General features: G+C 38.7%; 1 protein-coding gene across 5 annotated transcripts in view; it reads left to right on the top strand.

The window, feature by feature from the left end:
• The window catches only part of elmo1 (engulfment and cell motility 1 (ced-12 homolog, C. elegans)), a 100,179-nt gene that overhangs the window by 33,721 nt on the left and 49,711 nt on the right, over positions 1-16,747 (top strand). For 3 of the 5 annotated variants that reach the window (XM_061060317.1, XM_061060320.1, XM_061060318.1), the window contains exons 2-8: positions 4,417-4,577; positions 10,880-10,920; positions 11,035-11,107; positions 11,214-11,264; positions 11,388-11,557; positions 14,756-14,791; positions 16,291-16,390. In XM_061060317.1, the coding sequence (XP_060916300.1) occupies positions 4,500-4,577; positions 10,880-10,920; positions 11,035-11,107; positions 11,214-11,264; positions 11,388-11,557; positions 14,756-14,791; positions 16,291-16,390 (549 nt within the window). In that variant the 5' untranslated portion in view covers positions 4,417-4,499. The remainder of the gene's footprint in view (positions 1-4,416; positions 4,578-10,879; positions 10,921-11,034; positions 11,108-11,213; positions 11,265-11,387; positions 11,558-14,755; positions 14,792-16,290; positions 16,391-16,747) is intronic. The other 2 variants (XM_061060319.1, XM_061060321.1) reach the window with 1 other exon arrangement.

The raw sequence follows: 16,747 nt of genomic DNA, 5'->3' as shown, positions 1-16,747 counted from the left end.
TGGATGTGCTTTACATTTACTTTTTATGGGTTGAAATTCACTTTCATTTTGCATTTATATGAAGTTTTAGGGTTATATAGATGAACTGTGTCCTATGTCCAACACCATTATTGTGTCTCAAGTTGGTAGCTGGCCTGTACAATGTGGGTCAAAGAGGAAATCTTGGCCGAGATACTCAATATTGACTCATCGCAAGTTTGGAAAAAAAACGCCAAAGGCTTGATTGTCATCAGATAGTTGATGGGTTCAGAGATCGATTTGTCCTCAAGAAGGTTTTTTTTTCCTGCAGAAGGTGCATTAAAAGCAAAGCAATGCTCTCTTGTTGTGAATAAAGCTTGTATGGCAGCAGGAACAATCTTGCTGAGCATCTCTCCACACATGGGTAATCTATACTTGTGTCCAGAAAAATAAAGGGTCAAATTTAGAATTTAAGTCTAGCATATGCAATACTTCATAACAATTTTAGATTAGCATGCAGCATGCTAACAGTTACTTACTAACATCACACACAATGTGCAGCGGAGGCTAATGTAAAAACTAAGAGGGACATGAATGTATGAAATAAGTTTCAACACAATCCATTCAAAATGTGTCGAGACATTCCTCTTAAAACTACAAATGTCAAACTCAAAGACGAGGGGGAGGAAAAGTCAAGTTATGACAATTTAACATGAGGGGAACATAAACGCCTGTACCAAATTTCATGACACTCCATTCAGTAGATGTGGAGATATTTCAGTCTTGAGCAACGGACGGAGTTCTACAGACTTGACTTTTATATCCCTCAAGCTGCATTCCTATTGCTTAGCTAAGAAGCTGTTAGCATCTTGACAGTTTCTCTCTAAAGTTGCAGCTTTTAAGCTTCCATTGACTGCCTCAGTGTCTTCAGTCAGTGTTTAGAAGGATGCTAATCTGTGAAAACATGACAAACATGCTATCAAGTGTAGAATAAAACCGCAGAAATCACTTCGTCACACATTCTTTCCTCAAGTATAGAAAGGCTGTTTTTTTACACTTCGAAAGCTGTGCATGTTTGTTTCAGAATTTAGCCAACAGGTATCTTCTATGCAGGATATGCTGATGTTAAAATGTCTCTGTCTCAGCGTTTTTCCTCACTTTTTGTTTCTTCCAAATCTCATTCTTCACTTTGCATATCCAAAAGCAAAACATCATTTACATTGAGTTCAAGAGAGGAGATGAAGGAGGAGGGAAATAGAAAGATACACAGCTACAGGGAAAAGTCTCACAGAGAGTATTTAACATGCGTTACAGAGCCACTCTAATCTTCAGTGAGCACACTCCTTCAGATTTCAGTGAGTGAGTCATGTTTGGGGTTGTTGTGACAAACGTGACTTGAGTATGACACGCGCTTCGGAAAATAAGAAAAGAAGCATCCACATCTCGAGCTATTGATGCACGGCTGTCATGGCAACAGGCCCTTGAATAAAGGCTATGTGGATCATTATGGGGTGACTCACACACAACGCCAGGCCAGTCTTATTTCATAAACTGTCTTTAAGCTACTACACGGTCATCAAACACGCACTCTTTTAGCACATAATCTGGATCTGTATTTTATCACTCACTATTATGCCTGCACAGATACGGCATATATCAACACTCAGACTACTGTTCCCGATAGTTTCTCCAAGGAATTAATCTGAGCCCGTCTTTATGCATTATGAATTGATATAAAAAATGTAAACAGGCTCCTCTACCAGGAACTGGGATGATCTGAGCTTTCTAGACAGGCTACTGGGTGAATTATTGATGCCTTCCTCTCTTGGTTTTTGAGATATCTAAGGTACATTTTCCTCTAGATAACTGAACAGTGACGGGTTTCTGTAGATCCCCTGCAGTGCAAACACATGAGTTGCTTTACCCAGCTTCCCCTCTGTGTTGTTTGGAGACACTGTGATTTGGCTGTTTTTCAACCAGGCTGCTAACAGGCTTATTTTAGAAAGCAACAGTATTTCAGGTCAATCAGGCTTTTTCTGTCAGAAATCTTGCACAGGGAAAGAAAACAGGGAGCAGACCCCCGTGACTGTGTGTCCGATATTTACTGAAGATTTGTGTGAAAATAGATTGTGGCATATTGTTACGTGTAGTAACCAGTGTTCAGTGGGTTCAAAGTACAGATTCAGATTCAGCTTGTGTTTTGACCAGTGAAATACTGAGAACATGAGTTTTGTTTGCTAGAGTCTCATAGTGCCTCACTTCTGTGGCTCAGTGGAGACATAACGTCAAACAAATGCTCAACACTTATCTCACTTTTTCACTCTGTTCCTCCTGGTTCAGTCTCTGTTAATTGTATTTGCCTCCAGTTTTACTTACCCTAGAAGATTTTCCCCTGACATTATCCACTCTCCTTTTGAAAGACAGTTTGCACTTAAAAGTTAAGTGACTAGTACTACATTAAAGTCAAATTAAATAAAAGATGAATGCATGTGACTTTGTCTTTTCTGATTCCACTCCTAATACCAGGTCCTGCCCATGTTTATATAGAAGGGTTCATGCTTTATAATTGTAGTCTCCAAACTTAAGCATGACTTAATAAACTATTTTTCAGGTTGATTACAATAACCTATTTGAGAATTTTCCTATAATCCAATGCTCTTTGTTGGATGAAGTTTGAAAGAAAGGAACTTTTTCCAGTACAAAAAGCAAGAATCTAGAAAGGAGGATACAATCTTAGTAAGTGCTCGCAAACAGCTTTAAGTTAGAGCAGACACCGGTGCTGATAGGAAGTGCACTGATTTTTTTTTTTAAATCATCAACGGCAGTATCAACAGGGTCATCATCATATCATCATGATGGATATCTGTATAAACACCATCCTGAATATAATCATCACCATCATCTTTAGTAGGAACAGTATCATTGAGTTTGTATGTATTAATGTAATAGCTGGGACTCTGCAGATCAAATGGACTTTGGTATTTTTTTCCGCCACCAGGGGGAATTAGAAGAGTCTTGCTTTTGCAGCTCACACCCTTGTTTTCAAGGTATGACTGCAGGCACCTCTCATTGTCAGAGAATAGTGGGTTGGAGAGTAAACCTTGATAAGTGAGTTTGGATAGGTAGGAGCCGTTTTGTAAGCGGTTTTGAAATGGATGCGAGCAACTGGGAGATATTTTGAGATATCTGCATCATGACAAAATGTGTGCCAAGACTGGGATGCTATCAGGTAGCCATTAGAGGAAGAACTGTTGTCCGCATAGCAGTGGTATGAGAAACCAAGATGATTGCACCAAGTGAGGTGGTGTAAATTAAGAAGATAAGGGGACCGAGCACTGACCCTTGAGGCACCCCTCTGAATACACTGTTCTAAATCATATTTTTTGGTCAACAAAGACTTCCCAAGACTTTTTTTTGTGAACCACAAAAATACTCCCAAATTTGATAGACAACTGATCAGGAGATCGTTTATACCAAAGAAGATAGAGATTTTTAACCTGTCTAGTTGGATATAAAAGGAATTCTGAAACATTGACAAACGTCAAAAATAGTAAACAATTGCTGGTACATAAATCTGTCCTGTCTATTTATTATAAGCCAGAATCTTAACTACCATGCGTAACTGAAATGTTATCAAAGGCTGTTTGCTCCGCATTAAAAGACTTATTGGTGAAATAAGCCTTTGAAGCACTGGCAGAGGAGGAGCTAACCTTTTTCAGTTTTTCCTGCGTTCTTAGTATTGTAAATAAAGTGTTATTAGAGCTCTCTCTAGTTTAATCTGCTTTATTTTTGAATCTGCAGACAACAGTATACCTCTGCTGCAGTAAAAAGTAGTAACAGGCCTCTCAAACACCACTCTTGAAGTCATAGAGCGATTTATTTTTGTTGTTTTTTTTCTTGACTGAACTGAGGCAAGGCCCCCCTTCTAAACAGAGGCTCTTTTAAAAACCATTACAACTTTTCTATTTGCTCACCTGCTGTGACTTCATTAGCAGTTTAACTTTGATTGGAATTCAACTTGACTGTATCTGCCCCAACAGCAAGCCCTAATGTTTGTTGTGTCAGCGGCTGCAAATTAAATTAGTTTGCTGCAATAAAAAAGTAATTTCATGGGACAAATACAAATATACTTATGCATCTGATGAAAGGAGTTGGAGCGTTTGTTTGCATAGGAATTTATCATGGGTAACTTCAGAGTTTTAATCAAAGTTTACATTTTAAGGCCAATCATAAGATAAAAATGTTAATATGATTCCAGGAAATAATGTAAAGGGCTATGCTGCATACTTTTATCTTATTTGGACTCATTGACTCTTGATCTTTATACTTTGCGTTAAACTAATGTATTTGTCTCAGTTGTTTAGTGCAAATACAAAGGCTGTACTGTGTGCAAATATTTCAAATAACCAGGCCTAGTTTTTGACAAATATGCCCTTTTTCTTTCTTTTCCTCTTTCAGGGTTGAATGAGATTTCCCAAATACCAGTGACAGAGGTGTGAGACAGCATCGCCTGGACCAGCCACACCCCCCCCCCGTCAGCCATGCCGCCGCCGGCAGACATCGTGAAGGTGGCCATCGAGTGGCCGGGGGCTTTCCCCAAACTCATGGAGATAGACCAGGTGGGTGTTCTTGGTTCATAAATACCCCATATTATCAACACACATTGCACTTTAAAATCCAAGAAAGTAGAAAAACCCAAGTATATGTGAAGTCTGTTTTGAGTGAGTCTGATGCTCACCTTGCAGGTTTAACAGCATGAACACAATGCATGTGTAGTTTGTCTAGGGACAGCATGTAGTTATCCAATGTTGTGTATGTGTTGAAATTCATTTTGTGTGTGCGTGCGTGCGTGTGTGTGTGTGTGTGTATGTGTATGTGTGTTTGGATTTAATGCGGAAATTATGCATCTTTACATTATTTCCAACAATTATACTAATTACCTTAAGGATGTTCATTAATTAGTGACAAATTCAAAGCAACACAGCCACAGTGTAGACATCGTTTTAAAGGCATTGCACTCCAAGTGGTGATAGAAGCTAGATAATTAATGGGCTTACCCATACAGCATAATGGTGAATGATATTTCTTTAATAGAATTAATTATTTCTTATGAGGCAAGTATTTAATATAGATTTAATATAGATCACATAAAGCAGATATAGTCTGTTTGGGTTAACGTCATGATGTATTTGTTTTAAAAAATACTAGTTAAGGAACTTTCCTCTAGCTGGTTTCTTCACACAGCTTAAAATGGTTGATTATTATATATCCTTTTAGTAAGACCAATCAAAGTTTTATTAATAATAAATTATCTTATTGTAGAATGACTGTTAAATGGACATGAGCTTGTGTAACAATTTTCTAGTCTTCTGTTTACTCAAAGATCTTTTTACACCACATGTCACACTTTCACTCATTCACACCACATTCTCACACTGATGGCAGAGGCTGCTGTGTAAACCGACTCTACCACTGAGCCATAGCCGCTCGACCTGGCCTAGGAGACAATCACTTCATGCAATGTCTTGCATAATCACTCTGATCTTTTACATGATATGTTACAATTGCAAATTAAAATGGATCATGTCGGAGTGGTATGTAAGATCAATGCAAAACAGGCCGTTATTTCAAAGTCCATTTCCAGCAATACAAACTAATGAATCTTCTATATAAAAAAATACATTTGGTAAATTGCATGAACAGCAGCTTTAAACAAATGTTTTACTCGCCATCATACAGCTTAAATATCATGCACTGTTAAAGGCCAGAGTGAATGTCAGAGGTCATCAGGGTGTAACAAACCATGCTTTACAAGCTCATTAAATAATTAGTACAAGAAATGACTTGCTCATGTGTTGGGGGGATTACATGTTTACTGTTGCATTGTTTGACTACATACAGTGTATGTGTGTGTGGTTGGGCTAATAATTGCCAAAGGCATGAGTCACTGTGGCAACTAAAGTCACAACTGCTCGTCTCAATGAATGAGGTAGGGAATGAACTGTGGAGTATATGCCTTTGTTGGTTTTCCATAAGCACTTTGGTATAGATTTAAAGGTGTATTTTTTGTATTTAATGACTCCTTATCAGCAGCAACATTTTTACAGTTTCTTAAAGCCCCCTCCTCTTCTTCTGCTCCTCTTTACTTTTTTTTATCTCTGCCTGTCATCTCTCTTGTTCGTCCTATCCGTTGCCTCCTCCTGCTTGTCCGTCTTTTCTTTCTCTCCCCCTCCTCACTCCAACTCCAAGTCTTTTGTTGCAGCTGTAAAACTTGCACTTTTTTCCCTCCTCCTCTCCTGTCCCCAACCATCAACACCCCCCCCCCCCCCCCCCCCCCCCCACCCCCACCCCCACCCCTTTCTACGCTTTCTCCTCCTTCTCCCTCTGCATCTCCTCTGTACAACAGTCCCTGCAGCAGTCTGAGTCATGCCATGGGGAGTGGGCTTCTGCTTTCTTGAGACTCTGTAAAAGTGTGTGTTTTTAATGTGTGTGTACTTATTTGTTTGTTTACGTGGGTACATTTCTGCTTAAGTGAAATTGTGTGTGGGTGTGTTTGTGTGGCAACATGCATCCTTGAAGTTGTTACTCTTCACACGTGTGTGTGTGCTAATGTGTTGACAGCTCTATTTTTTATGTGTTTCCTTTTGTATGGAGATTCATGCATATTTCTTCTGGTTTCTGTGCGTATGTGTTTACTTCTCTGCAGTGTAAATTTTAAAAAAAAAAGTGTGTTCAGGTACATCTGCATCTCTCCAAATATCTTAATGCCCCAAAGGCACAAAAACCCTCCGTTTGTCTTGGAACGCCAGGGAACAAGTGCAGATAATTGTCAGAAGTGTTTTGTTGTTATTGTTTGTCAGAAAAGCAGTAAAGAACAAGTTTCTGCAAATAGAAAATACATAAATGAGCACAAAAAAAATCCATATTCAACAGAAGAGAAACCGGCTCTGGTGATCCGTCTTAAGGCAGCTGCTGGGATGATCTATCACTAACCACCATGAAAGCTTTGTTAAAACAGTTAATTTTTGGTACAGAAATATCTTTGTAATGCCTGACCAAGTTCCACGACCAACATAGAGTATTTTCTTTAAATCTTTATTGAGTGTATTCTTTATATACTTGGAAAGCACATGAGGAAGCTCTAAACACAACACAACCTTTTCAAAACATGATGCTTCTATAAACCTAACTTGTTTGGAAAAAGATGATCATTTTCACATCCAGAACATTATGATGAATGCAAGTCAAACACTCACTCTCTTTTAGCTCTGTTTTGATCTATTCTAGCTCTCAAGGGAAATTGGTTTCTGTCCTTGTGTAAATGCTCTGCCACGTCGTCCAGCTAGTCTTTAACCTTGTGTGTCTGTATTTTGTTGTCGTGCAGGCAGGCACGGGTTAGGAATGCATAGGCCCTTGGGCACAACATCTTGGAGGCCCCATCCCTCCATTACACACACACACAGACACACATACACACACACACACACACGCACACACGCACTGTACTGTACTGTGATATTACTGTCACAGCTCTTTGCATCTGGGAAACATCTAATACAGGATTTACACACAAATTTGCTGTTAAAGGCTGCAGCCATTGAACACAATCTGAATGACAACAACTAGAGATAAGATTAATTTACAGTTTTCAAGAATGCATATAAGTAGACAGTTTATTAATTATTTTATTTTTAAAAGAAAAGGCAGGATGCTACAGGCGGGGATCTGCAGTTCACGTTTATTGAAACATATTTGAGCCTCAGAGCGAAACATAAACAAGCTGAAGAAAACTCCCGTATGAACACAATGCTGAGATCAAACACGCCCAGAAGGAGACCTTTTTAGAAAGACATTACTCACCGATATATTTAGTTAGGATGAGTTTAATATTTCTATATTAATGTGTAAAATGTTACATATTATACAATTAACTTCTATACAAATGAAGCATTAAGAAAAAGCACATATAAAATGAGTCTCACTAAACAAAAAATATCAAAGTTTTGCATCAGTTATGCATAAATTAGTCAGTGGAAGACTTTTTCTCTGTGCACTTCTAATTATTATTTTTTTTTTTTTACAGTTTTCCTTATTAAAAATCACCAAAAGTTTTGCCCACATAATCTGTTATAACCTTTTTATATAATGTATAACATATTCATACTTTGTTTTATTATTAATACAGTTCAGAAGTGGAAAAAGCTTTGATCATGTATGAGAGAAAGAATCGCTCCGAGCAAGTGTTCTTTAATGTCTTTTAAATATGGCTAGCCTTTGCTATTTCTTTAGCCCATTAATAGTTTGCTAATAAAATAAAGAAAGTAGAGCTGAGAGAAACTGAACATTTACTGTGTAAACCAAAATCATACAAGGATTATTCATGTTCTTGCACGTTAGAATGATCTTCATTGCATTCCTTTGATTTCATTTTTTTGTCGCAGCAAGTTTTTTTTATAAATCACCATTCATACATTGAACCTTCAAATGCTTTACAGATTTAAAACTGAAATTATAAACATTAAAGAATTGTGACATAAAGAAAAAGTAAGACATTAAAGGAGCGATATCTGCTGAGTTAAATCATAAAATATTCTTTATTATTAGACATTTATCAAAACATGCTATGTTAAAGTGCTTCTCTGAAAATAATGGAACAGCCAGTATGTCCTTCTAAGTTTCGCTTATGGTCTGTTTTTGTTTTGAAGAGAAGATAGACGTTTTTAAGGCAACCCCACATGGCTGTTTTGGACGCCCCTTTGTGTGCAAGATATGGGACCAGTTCTAACTGCACAACAAAATAATACATCGGTGCAAGCGGGCAAGCAAACTGGTTGGGATTTATCTGATTCTGCCTCTAAAAAGCCTCTGCGTTTTTAAGATAAGATCCACGACCGGAAACGTGGTAAAACTAGGGTAAATACCTGAGATTATTTTGATAAATGGAGAGAGGTTAGAACGCAGAAAGGTTTCAAGACCGACGCAGAGCTGGCTAAACACTGAAGCTTCAGTGTCAGCTACATGAGCAACCCTGTGTGCACATCGACTCTAAGGAGGAGACACGGGGGGAGACATCTCTGTCTGTTTGATTCTGGACTGCAGTACCCATTTTAAACACTAGGTGTCAAAGTTACATGTTGCTCCTTTAACATATTAAATATATAAGAAAGCAGGATCAATAAACAAGTAAATAAATGGTGATACAATTACTTTTCCTTCCCTTCATTTATCGTCACTTTGTCTTGGTTTGCCTTAAATTCAGTCGTAGCTTCCAGAAGAAAGAACCTATAAATGCAGTTTTTTCTGTACTGTGGTGTACTTTGTGGAGGACATTAGTGTTTTATTTGTATGAGTGTTTGTTTGCAAAAGTCTGCACACAAACAGTCCTTCTATTTGTCCCCTCCTATGTGTTCCTCCAGCTTCCCTCCAACCTCTCTCCCTGTCTCTTATCACCCCCCCTCCATGTTTGCTGTTGTTTTCCCTTCATCTTATTCAATTTGCTTATTCCTCACTTTTGATCCTCTGTTCTCTCTTTTGTTCACATAACAGCCGCCCCTCTCCTTCTGTCGCCTCTCTGCCTTTCTTTCTTTGCCTGTCATATATGCCCACAATCCTGCCTCCATTATCTTCTCTCTGTAAGTCCTCAGCACTTCAGCTCCTCTCTGCCGCTCATGTAAAAGACAATCTTCTGATCCACAACACTCCATACATTTTTATTCTGCACGGACGCTCGCTAAATTGCTGCGTGTCTATTTGGGTGCGTTTGTTCACAGAATCAATGTCTTTATGATTTGAGGAGATAATGATTGGCACAGTGTGGACAGAAGACAAACACGTGGATAAAATATAAAAGCATGTGTTTGGATGTATTTAGTACATGTTACTGGCTGGCACTGGTGAAAAAGTTAAACAAACATTCGAAAAACACCACTAATATATAAATATCAGTGTTAAAATACTCATCCCATGAAGAAAACTGCATATTGAATTTGTAAGAAAGCAAGAATAGCCCCAGTAAGATTAACAGTTTTATTTGTTGTTCAGTTTAGCTCCAAATTCAATGTTCTCGACAGCAAGAATAAGCTAAGCTCTTTTTGGAAATACACCGTAACACAGAACAATGATTTAAATAGTGTTTTAGCATTTGATAGAAAACTGAACAAGGCTTCTATACTTCAGAGGTACTTTGATGAATAGGCCTTGGGATACTCAATCTAAGAAAGAGAGTAGCTATACTGTTTGCACATCATCAGAGAGGTGCAGATGAATACTGCAAATACTGAATTTGATTCGCTAAGGATAGGTGACTCTTTAGTGTTATTACAGTGGTTAGGTAAAAAACATCCTCTGGTCTACTTCTTCCTGCACAAACGTAACCAGTCTTACCCCAGTTTAAACAATTTAATAATAGAATAATCAACAGATACGTATCTCAAATATAAAATGTATCACTCATCAAAAATAATAATAAAATAAAAAAGCTGTTTCAGCAGCGTGCAGTTCATCAGTTCATCTGACATCTACCCCGTGGCACTAGTTTCAGTTATTAATAGCAACAATTTAGAAACTATCACTCTTGTCGCTCATCATCTCATTGCAAAGAGACATCAGTATCAATTTCTCTATCAAAAACTCCTCACATGAGATTCATTAATTGTTTGAAAGCTAAGTTTTTCATTACTTTCCGACTTGTTGGAGTAAGGTACCAGTTGTACTCACTGGAAGCAGTTTGAAAGTCATGCAATAATAATAATGAATGAAACCCCATAACAGACGTGGTCATTGATCTTACATCAGCAGTGTGACATTTAAGTTCAGACTTCAGAGAAACTGCCTATCATTGGGCCAATCCATCCTGTCCACTGTTGTTTTAAGTACTCAGTGTTGACCTGATCACTAAATCTAGTTTTGTCTCTCTTTACAGAAAAAGCCTCTGTCAGCCATCATTAAAGAAGTGTGCGAGGGGTGAGTCTGTCCTTTTTAATGTGTGATGATTACAAAATACATACATAAATCCTACACTCTTAAGTTTCCACTTTTAATGCCTATAATGTTTTTGTTTATGTTTTTCTCTTTCAGGTGGTCATTAGGGAACCATGAAAACTTTGCTCTGCAGATTGCTGATGCGACAAATTTCTACATCACAGAAAAGGTTTGTTTACCTTCTTTTAGATCCTGGCCGCAGCATACTGTACAAGGTAAAAATGTGTCTCCAGGTACCTACTAACACCAGCTTTTATTTTGGAAAATCTCCACAGAATCGCAATGACATTAAGAACGGCTCCATCCTACGCCTAACCACCTCCCCTGTAAGTTTCAAATCTCTGCTAAATGTTCTTACAGTTTCATAAAACCACTGATCCACAGTGATCACTTCTTTACACTAAGACCTTTTATTTAAGCTTGTTCTATACGCTCAATGTGCTCTCTAGTACCAGACTGCAGTCCAGCTTCATGAGCGGATCCAGTCGTCCAGTATGGATGCCAAGCTGGAGTCTCTGAAGGACCTGGCCAACGCGTCCCGGGACATCACCTTTGCCCAAGAGTTCATCAACCTGGACGGCATTTCGCTACTCACTCAGATGGTGGAGAGTGGAACAGAGTAAGTTCTCCTGTTAAGCTGACTTTTTGATTTTCCTCTGATTACTGCATTATTATTTATGTGTCATAAAGAGAACAGTCCAAGGTTGGCACACAGGCTTCCAGTGGATTCCTATTGTCAGCTAATGTCTCTGTTCCTACCAAAATGTTAAACTTGAAACTAATATATGATTCTGAGATTAAGTTACACATCTTTTTAGGTCAGATTCAAATTAGTCCCCGATGATGTTTGATTTAATGCAATTTCTTTCCCACCTACAGAAGTCTGAGAGCAAATCTCAGAGGGCCCATAGAGTTACACTGTGCATTCTGATTGGCTAAGTTTAAAAGAAGCTAATTGACCTGCTCTATTGTTGTTTTAACTCAACGTATGCTTTTACATCAGGGGATACAGCTTGCACACTTTGGTAAATTTGTACTGAACATATATTGTTCAGCATACTTTGAAATTGGATACTTCCTCTGCTACACCGCCGATATCAGCCCATCTTGCTCGAATATTATTATCAGCACACAAAGTCATTCAGGGTGCTAATTGGAAGATTTGTTTTGTCTATACTGGAAAGAAAGCTGCTGCCCTGATTTGATCTCCAGCTCAGCCGTAAACCCCCCCTCACACTCTTAAGGTGTCAACTGAGTGTGTTACTGCTGGGGGAGAGAAGAAGTGGCCTGTTAAAAACATGCCCAGGAGCTCATGTTCGCCTTTGTTGCACATTGAAGTGATAAAACCCACACACACACAAAATAAAACAGAAAGCTGTGCCCTGCTTTCTGACTGTTCAGCAAAACCAAAAAGTCACTGCGTGTGTGTGTGTGTGTGTATGCGTGAGTGTCTGTGAACGTGTGTGTCAGTGAGGGCCCTGGAGACCGTCTCAAACTGAAGGTTAAAGCGAGGACCTTTTTACGCTGAGGTGGAATTTCTCAGCCGTGATACCAGTGGGAGATGTGCTTTTCTGTCTGTCTGTGTGTGTGTGTGTGTGTGTATGTAGCATATTGTGTGAGTGCAAGACTTCGGCCACTGTACAAACCCAAAGGAAAAGTACAGTAGGAGTTGAAACATGCCTACAGACATACAGTTTAAACTGGCAGGGAGGGCACTCTGGTTTCTCTGCCTCATGGCGCTCTCATTATGCATCCTTTTGACCGAGAGAGAATAGATAGATTGAAGAAAATAAGCCAGGTCCGAACACACATTCATGTTTTAAAGGCATGTTCAAACAAGGTCAATTATGCTCTAACTACAGCACAGTAAAAAAACAGACTCTTTTCACATGCCTCAATGTTCTGCATGTATATAAAGGGTCACACTCCGGTCAACTATTTAATACCTCCTTCTCAGCAGAAGCCACGTAATGATCTCCTATTTCTGTCTGGGAGGCAGCAGCACATCTAGCATTACACTCACTTTCACTGTTTGACAGGAAATCATTAAACCATCTCCCCCCTCTTTTTTTGCATATATTGTTAAAAGAAGCAAATATTTGACTCTGTTTGAAGGAACCGTGGCTGTAGCAGCAGCACTGATGTCGATTCTGCTCTGCGTCTGGCTCCTTCATTTAATATGTTTCTATGTAAATTACCATCACATCAAGTATTCAGTTCTGGAGAGTTTAAAAGTGGCATCTGTAAGCCAGAGAGAGAGCTGCGTTTCCATCTCAAGAGAAGGAGCTTATGAAACGCACACCGATAGGTATCAGTGTCTAACACACACACATACACACACACATGCTCATTAGTGCGCTTGCCAACCGACTTGGTGAACTGTAATTATTCAAGAGGCTCAGCGCTTGAAACTCTTGAGGACAGAGCGGTGCTGTGATCTAAGGCTTCTGCCAGAGATGCTATATTGTATTCATGTGAAAATCAGTTGGCCAGCTGCTGCTGCTGTTGTTGTTGTTGCCCATGTGAGCTCCAGCAGCTATAAAGCAGACATCGCCCTCTACTGGCTAAAATATCAAACTAGTTATATGTGCTATGCTTAGACGCAGTAGGCATTCAGAATGTACAGTGCATCTTCAAACACTCTATTTAAGGTGTTTTTACTTATTTAAGTTTAATTCAAGTTGAAAAGGGGTTATATATTTTGTTTTAAAGGTTTGGTTCCCCTCAATAAACTTACCTGTATGGAGAGGACCTAATGGGGGGCTACTTTTTTTGTTTTTTGTAGCTAGCCTCCAATGAGAAACTCAAGGAACTGCAGTGTTTTGCACATCAACATTTGACTTAATTTTCCAGCATGGGATTGCTGCTCGATAGGAACACTTTGTGGGGGCACGTCGGCTTGAAAATGATCCTAATATATCAAATCAAAAGTCCATTATTGTGTCACAAGAAAGTAGCATCCTCCTCCTGAACAACAATACCTGTCCATTTTCAATGTCCAAATAAACATTGCTTTATTGTGTCAAAGAGAGAAACTTGCTTCTTTTCCTATAGAAATATTTATTTGTTTTTATCCAGCTGTATCCAAAGGTATGGGGACTCTGGTTTATATCATTCTCTTGTAATTCCTTTTTTGCAAGCAGCTTACATTATTTTAAACAGGTAACTGTATTTTTTGATAATTACATTTTTTTTCTTCATTAAACTGACGGCCTTTCTCTTATTAAAGAAATGATCCCAGGGTGTTTCATGAAGCATGTAGAGTAACAGGTACTCTGAGAATACACACTATTGTTAGCGCTTCAAGTACATTTTGAAGCTCAGATTCTTTTCATTCTGAATGCCATTGTATACTCATTTACAAATGATTTAATTGCTACAACATGCAGTATGCTGTGTGAAGTTAACACAGCTCACAACATGTATAAAAAACAAAACAGAGTGTTTTCTGTTTTGGGTGCTTTCAGTACCAAAGTGTTTTGATTTGTGATCAATGTCATCTCTACCAACGTGAATGACGGGAAGGTTTGCAGCAATTTGCCTTTTGTTTTATTTATTATTTATGTGTCACTTTTTAAATGTCTGAATAGGTTTACTAGTTTATAATGAATCAGTGATTTTAAGTTATGTTGTGTGAAATGTTATTTCTGTTTGCTTTATTCTAAATATAAAACAACCTGATGTTTAATGTATTTAACTTACTTCTTCCTTCAGAGACTTTTGAGCGTTATTTTGACCAGGTTGTGATGTGTGTTAGAAAAGACTGAAAGATTTTGTTGGTTTTTGTTTGACACCACAGTTTCTCAAATCTTTGCAGGCGTTATCAGAAACTACAGAAGATTATGAAGCCCTGGTAAGCCCATCCCCTTTCCCCATCAGCTGGGTAACCTCATTGGCTCTGTGCTCTTCCTAACCCGCTGGCCATGTCTGCATGATTAAGACTTCAGCCCCAGTGCCTCATGGGAAAATAGAACAACACAGCCATATACCAGCTTTTACACTAAAAGAATTTGCATGGGGTTCGGGGTAACGGACTCAAACAACTTCCTTGTTCTTCAACGCTCTGAAAGAAAGCCAAGATCTAATTCTGAGAACAAAATAAGGAATCTTTAAGGAATCTGTTTAAATCAATGAATATGTGTGTGTTAAAGCTCAGATTTTATTTGTGCGTCTCTTTTGAGCTTTACCTGAATTAAATCTTCGCTTTCTTAACAAAAGGGTTCTGATCACGGTGGTTGTCCATGGACTCTCTTTGAGCCACTGGTTATTCTTCTTTTCCTACATTTTTTGCCTTCTCAAACAGAGGAACACAATTTATCCATCAACGAAGTTTCTTTTACTCTATCTGCTGTAACTATTCTTTACCCCGCCTTTTTCTTCATATCCATGCAGCATTATACAACTGTCAGTCATCTTAATGCTAATGTCAATCTGCTAAAGCTTTAAATCCATTTGACGGTTTGCAAATCAGCTTCCACGCAGCAGCACTAGGTGCATATAAAGGTTTTAAGCACCCAAAATGTCGTGTCTCATCACTGCATCAGTAGATCCCAACTTAGATTTAAAGCTTAGATTTTTAAGAGATCTTAGTATTTTACATGTAATGGTCTATAAAGGAAAACAGATAGAGGCAGGTTGGTTGCAGTGCCAGTCTCAACCAGTAGAGGTCAGTATTGCAAAATCTAATCTAATTTAATCTATTAATCTAAAAGCTTTTAGTTGTAACACAAATTGTTTGCAAACATCTTATTTCGCCCAGTTATTTGCAGGGTAAAATTTCTATTTGTTTGGGAGGGTTAGGGGATTGACATGCATCAACGGTCGAGGTTGGATTCCAACCCTTGGACGCTCCGGCGCCCTAAAATGCATAATTTTTAATAGGGTTCTCATTTAGTAGTTCCATCATTATCCGTTTGTTGGATTTAACAGCTGTTTAATGTGTTTCCTGCTTCGGCCTCCTGTGACTCTGCAGAGTTCTTTACTTTTCCTGATGTTTGTGTAACTGCATGACTTCATTTTAATGTAGCTTTCTGGTCCTGGTTGAACTCTGCTCTGTGCTATCCGGCCTCCTGCTGGCCCCCAGCTGCTTCTCTACAGCTCATCTCTCTGTGCTGCATTGCAAAACCTCTTTTCCAATTTCTCTGTGTCTGTTTTCTGCCTTCTTCAGCAAGCCTGGTCGCAGCATTAAACTTTTTTTCCCCTGTCCCCTTTTCCCCTCTCCGTTCCTGCTGACCGCTCATTCCTCTCTTAAATCCGAGCCAAGCCCAAACTTTCAGCTTCATGTACTGGTCCAAACCATCTGCTGGAGACAAGTTTCCTATTGTATATGTGTCTGTGTGTGTCGTTTTGTAGTTTTGGTGACCTGCTGTCCTTCACTCTGACGGCCTTTGTGGAGCTGATGGACCACGGCATCGTCTCCTGGGATACATTCTCTGTGGCCTTCATCAAGAAGGTCAGCCAACAAAATGTGTCACATTACAGGGCAGGGATTTAAGAGGGACTTTAAAAAGCTGCTTTTATACACAATATATTTGCTGGAAAAGTTTTAATCACACAGTTACATAATGTCTTTGAAGGATGAATAAGAGGTTTACATTTTAGTATTTGGTCCTGAAACAGTCATCGAGCTTGGAAGTATTTTGGGAAAATCAGATTTAGATTTATAAAAGGTTGTAAATGGTAAACAGGGAACTTGTTTGCAAGCAGGTGAATATATATTTACAACTTTCTTTGAGGAGTATTTCTATACTGATAAGTAGTCAGGGAACTTCAAGCTGCATTCATATGTTAGTGTTGTAACATTTGAGTT

This window comes from Labrus mixtus, chromosome 16, assembly GCF_963584025.1.
Source record: "Labrus mixtus chromosome 16, fLabMix1.1, whole genome shotgun sequence".
Classification (NCBI taxonomy): Eukaryota; Metazoa; Chordata; class Actinopteri; order Labriformes; family Labridae; genus Labrus; species Labrus mixtus.
This window is presented reverse-complemented; position numbering and strand designations above follow the sequence as displayed.